This window comes from Amblyomma americanum, chromosome 2 (genome assembly GCF_052857255.1).
Source record: "Amblyomma americanum isolate KBUSLIRL-KWMA chromosome 2, ASM5285725v1, whole genome shotgun sequence".
Taxonomy (NCBI): domain Eukaryota; kingdom Metazoa; phylum Arthropoda; class Arachnida; order Ixodida; family Ixodidae; genus Amblyomma; species Amblyomma americanum.
The window spans coordinates 117995734-118001912 of record NC_135498.1 but is presented as its reverse complement, the minus strand read 5'-3'; the positions used below and the strand labels follow the sequence as shown (position 1 = coordinate 118001912).

Here is a 6179-nt window from a genome sequence, read left to right as displayed (position 1 = left end):
ACATTGATTCAATAAATATTGTACATGCCGATTCCGAAATATTTCAGCGCAATATTGAGTCTGCATTTAATAAAGCCCGTTGGAAATCGTTGCTTTTTTGCGCTCGTGAAACGACCATGCGACCCCGGCGGCTGACAGAAGTACTACCCAACTACGTCACATTAAGACGCTTAGAAACTGATATACCTTTCAGTTTCGTTTACCCCAAAATAATAGATTAGTATGAAAGTTAGAAAGCTAAAAAAAGTGTGACAATTATTTGCACACGGAACTTTACTCGGCAAAGAACAGCACGTGACCCTAGATCAGTCATTGACCTGGGATCAGTTTCGGTTTCGATTACGCTTCTCCGTCCTCCGTGGGGTCTTTCGTTTACATGAACTCGATAGCGGGTGGTTCTGTCAGGGCATCCAGTTGAGAAAGGCCGGCCAAACTCGACGACTCTCCGTTTACATGCGCTCAATACGAGTGAGTCAACTCTCGTGGCGCGCCCTGCGAGGTGCGACTACACGAGTTGTCAACCGGCTCCCACTTCTGTTCTCACCTGCAAAACAAATGTTTTCGGAAACCAAAGCGTGAATGATTGTGTATTTTGCGGAGGCGGTTGCTTGTCAATGCACCCATCGGGTGAAGTGGAAGGGTCGAGTTCAGTCCGACACGACTCGCGGCGTTTTCACGATCCCAATAGCCGGTTTGTGACCAAACAACTCAATCCAACCCAGGCCTCCGGCTGCACGCTACAGTAGCTCGCTGCTCTTTGTGTCGTGGCAGTTCCATCCAGGCTGTGGTTTTCAGCGTGTTATCCGCGTTTCAGTGCACGCCATGCCAACTGTGTGCCTTGTGAGACAGTGCCGCACGACTTACCAGAATGGAAGCAATGTGAGATTTCACAAGTTGCCCGGAGACCCGCAGCGAAGAGCCCTGTGGCTTCGAGCCATTAACCGCGATATGGGCAGTCAGACCGGGTACGTGTGCTCCGAGCACTTTCTACCGGGCGACTACGAAACGAACCTGGATGTCCTTCGAAGCCTCGGTATGGATTTGAAGAATGCTCGCATCAAGCGAGACGCCGTACCGACGCAAAACCTCTCGCCCGGCGCACCGCCAAAAAAGCGGAGAAGGTCCGAGGTAAGTTCGCGAGACGAAAATGATGAACTTTATTACAGTTTGTTGTCCTTTCTTTCGGTTGCTAACAGCTTTTCCTTTTTTAGGAACTACCCGAACCGCAGGATGTGGAAGCAATTTTGACAGCCGAAGAGGCGCAAACTTCGCCTCAAATGGTTGACAGCTGCACACAGACCCCAAGAAACACCTTCACTGTTGCCTGCCAGACTGACGGCCGTGATGTGCGAACACGATGTAAGATTTTCCTTGCAGCAGTGGCGCGTTCGTGTTCTACCCACATTCCACAAGAATAAATTGGGTCGCAATAATTTTTTCGCGGTTTAGGAAGAGGGAAGGAGCACTGTTTGATGCATTCATTGTTCACTGGTACCACTGAATGCTTGACAAATTCTGGAGGAGGCATTCGTGTTGTCAGTTCCAATCTGGGGAAGTGCTGGAATAATGTATAAATTTTTTTTGGGCCTCCGAAGGAAGCCATCACGTATTTCACATGCAGGTAGTGATAGCATAACTGATACCAAGTTTGCCAGTCGCATGCCTATTAGTTGATAATGAGGATTCCATAACTGTGTGATATTAACATTGTATAAACAAACAGCTCTTGGCATTGCATGAGTTTCATTTTCTTCATTAACTTTCAGATACACAGGTGAACCTCCACATTTCCGTGAGAAAGGATATCCACGTGCAGACAGATGCCGGGCAGACCACCAGCGCACACTGTGAAGCTTGCACGAATACAAGCACAGCTCCAGCCTCCACAACGCAACCTGTTTCTTCTCTACCACCTCCTCCCTGCCAAACAGTCCCCTCACTACCAATTGATGGTCGAGCACCGTCTCCCATCTCATTCGCTCCACGACAGTCATCCAGCCCCATAGAATCCGAAGCCTCAGACTGTGAAGAGGAGCATAACACTCTGAAGAGCTCGGAGTTTTTCCCATCACTTAACGAGACCTTCTTGGGGTAATAATTATGACTTAATACGTACCCTTTTAGCATGTGCACTGAATGCCGTTCCATTATGATGGCGTGACTAAAAATCAAATCAGTCATTTAGTAGGTAGAAGAGCACATAAGGTTGTCCTCCCTTTTCTCGGGCAGGGGCAGGTATGAGTATCGTACTGTCTGCGCTCGCATAATTTCGTTGTGGTGGTGCACATGTCCTCTCTCCAGCTGGCCAACTTCGCACCCTATGAATATTCATAAAGCAGCTCTTGATCCATTGAAATGCTTTTGCAATATTCCATGGCACAAGCAGCTGCTCATGCAGCATCAATGAGACAAAAAAATTTGCAAGCTTTGCAAACCTGTCATAACATTAATTACAAGCAAAAAAATGCACAGAATGGAAAAATGCGCACTACAACACAGAGGGCGCAGTGTCGGTGTGGGCAACCATTACATTTACTGCTCTTTAATGCTGTTAAATTCTAGCTTTCAGTTATCTCGGCAGCATCACATGACTATTTAACCATTGCAACTCACTTTACTTTGTTTCAGACTTGACTCCAGCACTGAAGAAGTCCTTCCACAGGATGATAAAAAATTTATAATATTTGAAAGTTGCCTGAAAGAACTATTCCAAGTGTGCCGCAAGTGCTTTGCCGCTTGCAAAAGTGTAAGTCATGTGTCTGGGACATGGCTTCAAATACAGACACTGTGTGCAAACCACCACTTCCTGACATGGTCAAGCCAACCGATGATCAATGGCAAGGCGGCGGGCAACGTGCTGATGTCAGCAGCTATGTTGTTCGCTGGCACCAGTCCCACCTCAGTGCTCCGGATGTTCAACTATGTGAACGTGCAGGTGTTCACGCCACGAACATTCTACAATTACCAACGAGGCTACCTGCTTCCTGCAATCGACAAGGTAGGAGAAAGGTTGTGCATTGTAAAATGAATTGCTGAACCAATATTTCACAATTAGTTACTTCAGTTCAAGCAGTAAGTCATCCAGTAAGTCATCATTTGGAGTCAAAGCACTGAGAAACTTGATCACTCTACCTTGCTTATAATATCGAACAACCTCTCATGAGCTGATCCCCCTCTTGGGTGAAGACCCTGGGTCTGCCCATGTGCCTGTCAACATCAAAAACCCCTCTCGTTTTAAGACACAAGGTTCTATCTGTATGTGCTGATGTAATATCTGGTCTGTGAGGCATGTGTTCGGAAGGGTCCACATACTATCGCAATCAAAAGTTTATTGGACACGAGTACATGGGAAAAAAAATTGTGGCTCTGTTGCGTAATCCAGTCGCCTGAAATGTATCACGGTATGTGGGGGCAAATATGCTCTATACCCTGGCAGCAATACCACGCAGCTTCCTCACAAGACAGAGCTGGAATAATTTTTTTTTTCGAGAACACGTGTCCTATAATATTTTGATCGTGAATTTACATAAAGGGTCCATGAAATGATTTTCTGACAGAATGACCCCAAAGCAGCTTCAATTTCCAAAAGACTCAGCAACAGCTATTCATTTTCGATCCACTGCACTCACTTTTGAAGAAAACAAGGGTAGAAAATTCCAGACGCCTTTTCTCCTCGACTCTCCAATGAATGGTGCGGCCCAAACCGTCATTACAGTGACAAGTCCTGAAGTCGACAGTGCACATCTAGAACATAGGTAGCACCAGACGAGCACAATAATCAAAATAAAAGAGCAACGCTGTTAGCAACATCTGCTGCAAAACAAGTGAAGCAATTAAAGTTCTTCACGCATGCGTACAGTACTGCCCAGAGATTTCTATATGTCCCATTTTATTCAACTATGTATAACACATTAATTGCTTTTGGTTGCGAATTGCAATGGTTCTTCACCCTCATATCTTAAATAAGGAAGAGTTCTGAAAAGAGGTTCTCAAAATCATTTCATGGTACCTGTTAAGAACAGAAGAAGCAGCGTAATAGTGTTCTGCATTTGATGTGATGTTTAAAAACTGCACCTTTGTCATACCAGATCTGGCAACAACAACAGGAGGAGTTGTTTCGCCAGTTGGAAGGCTGCACTGTGGACTTGGCTGGCGATGGACGCTGCGATTCGCCAGGATTTTGTGCAAAATTTTTAACTTACTCTTTGCACGTTGCCCAGCTAAACAAAATTCTTCACTTCGAGCAAGTGCAAGTCGGGGAGGTAGGTCACAGCTTTTTAATAAAATGGCTCTGTGATGTAACTTAGCTTTTTTTCCCGACAAAAGTGTGCAGATGTACAATCAAGCACCTCCATGGAGAAGTTCGCCTTTGTGAAGAGCCTCAACATGGTGAAGGAGCGGGGGCTGAAGGTGGCGTCAGTGACAACTGACCGGCACGGCCAAGTCACCAAGTATATGCGGACGCAGGAGCCCACCATCCGACACTACTATGATTGTTGGCATATCTCAAAAGGTAGAACCGAATGAACCTACGCTTCGCAGATAAGACTGTTTCCTGCATCATGTTTTGTAGAATGCGGCGAAATTTTAGACTAAATTTCATTGTTCCAAGCAGACTTTACTACAAGAAAAGCGGGGCGCACAGCAAAATTGTAGTGAATATAGTGAAGCAGTGGGAGAGGTTCCTGAATTTGAAGAGGCAAGAAGATGGGGGAAGTTTTATCTGTTTGCTGTCCTTTTTGGCTGTGGTTTATGTCAATGACTATGAGGGAAAGGCCAGCCATGCATGCACAGGTTGCGGATGGGCACTGTGGTGTGAAACCGGATTCCTTGAGTTCTGCAGGCTAGAGGACGGAAGGTGGGTGTTTCGGGGTGGAAGCTCAAGAGCCAGGTTAACATGTAATGACTGAAGGATTAATCTTCATTAATTATTACACCTCCATTCCAGGCATCAAGAAGAAGCTGGCTGCCCATGCAAAACGAGCTGGATGCAGTGTGCTAAAAGTATGGATTCAGCCAGCCAGTAATCACCTATATTGGTGTGTAGCCCTCAGCGATGGCAGTGCAGAACTACTGACAGACATGTGGAAAAGCATGGAGCGGCACGCTGCAAATATACACACGGGACATCCAGGCCTTTACACGCATTGTGCACACGATGAACTTGGAGAAAGGGAATGGCTAGTTCCTGGTGAGTAATGTAACTATTTGAAAGCAAGATATGCTCTCTGCAAGGAACTGAATTTGTTTCCTAAATGTTCATTTGCTTTCCACATTAGAATCATGTTCTTGTGATGAAGTATGGCATGCGACATGCTTCGTGAAACAGCGAAGTTGCGGGCATCCAGCTAATTTTGAACCTTTCCCAAAGAATTATTTGTTGTTGTCATTGGAAGTTATGCCCGCCTAAAAAGATGGAGAAGGCTTTTTTCGGAGAAGGCTTTCCTGAGAAATTGATTTGTCAATGCAGGGACAACTGCACACAACAAGTTTGTAGAGGTTGTGAGCTCACCTCGTATCCTGAAAGACATCAGGCAACTGGCTCCCTGTACACACACCTTCAGCTTGGAGGCTTTCCACAGTGTACTGATAGGCTTTGCACCAAAGTCTGTATGCTTCTCACCTGAGGGCATGCGTGCAAGGTAAGTAGTGAATGATGTTATGCGAAAATTTACACCTGATGACCCGCTCGAATTATTTGTCTGGTTTTTCAGAACACCACTGGCAATACTCCATTTCAATGAGAATGCCAGCAAAGGACAGGCCACCACAGCTTAAGGACTGTCCAGATGGAAAATAAAGCACCCAAAAGCAAGGAAGGGTACAGCCGTTGCTTGTCCCGTGAAAGCGGAGCCTACATATGGTAAGCAGTTTACTTAGCATTACAAAAACAATTTTTTGTAAACTCTTTAAGGTCCAAGACCTCAAAGGGATACAAAACAAAATGTGGGCTAAGAAAACAAAAACAGAAGTAACTAAAGTGTAACTTCTAATATCGGCAACAAATTCTTTTCTTTAATATTTGAATCTATATGCTCCAAACCATTGTGAAGCCATATTATCAAGCACAGCGTGCCTAAGGATATCCATCATATATGGGCATGACTGCTCTAAGCCACCTGGTGGTGTCAGTGCAACACAATATCGTGGGTTGATGCAGCCTGGGACCAGACAACCCC

The 6179-nt window shown here is 45.5% G+C and overlaps 1 protein-coding gene across 1 annotated transcript; it reads left to right on the top strand.

Moving 5' to 3' along the window:
- Nucleotides 1–687: 687 nt before the first annotated feature.
- On the top strand, nucleotides 688–5778 carry LOC144120024 (uncharacterized). The gene is made up of 9 exons (XM_077652506.1): nucleotides 688–1128; nucleotides 1212–1359; nucleotides 1767–2091; nucleotides 2629–2998; nucleotides 4089–4262; nucleotides 4327–4513; nucleotides 4949–5191; nucleotides 5471–5642; nucleotides 5715–5778. Exons 1-9 carry the CDS (start codon nucleotides 823–825, stop codon nucleotides 5776–5778), a joined length of 1989 nt encoding a protein of 662 aa, XP_077508632.1. The 5' UTR covers nucleotides 688–822.
- Nucleotides 5779–6179: the final 401 nt, after the last annotated feature.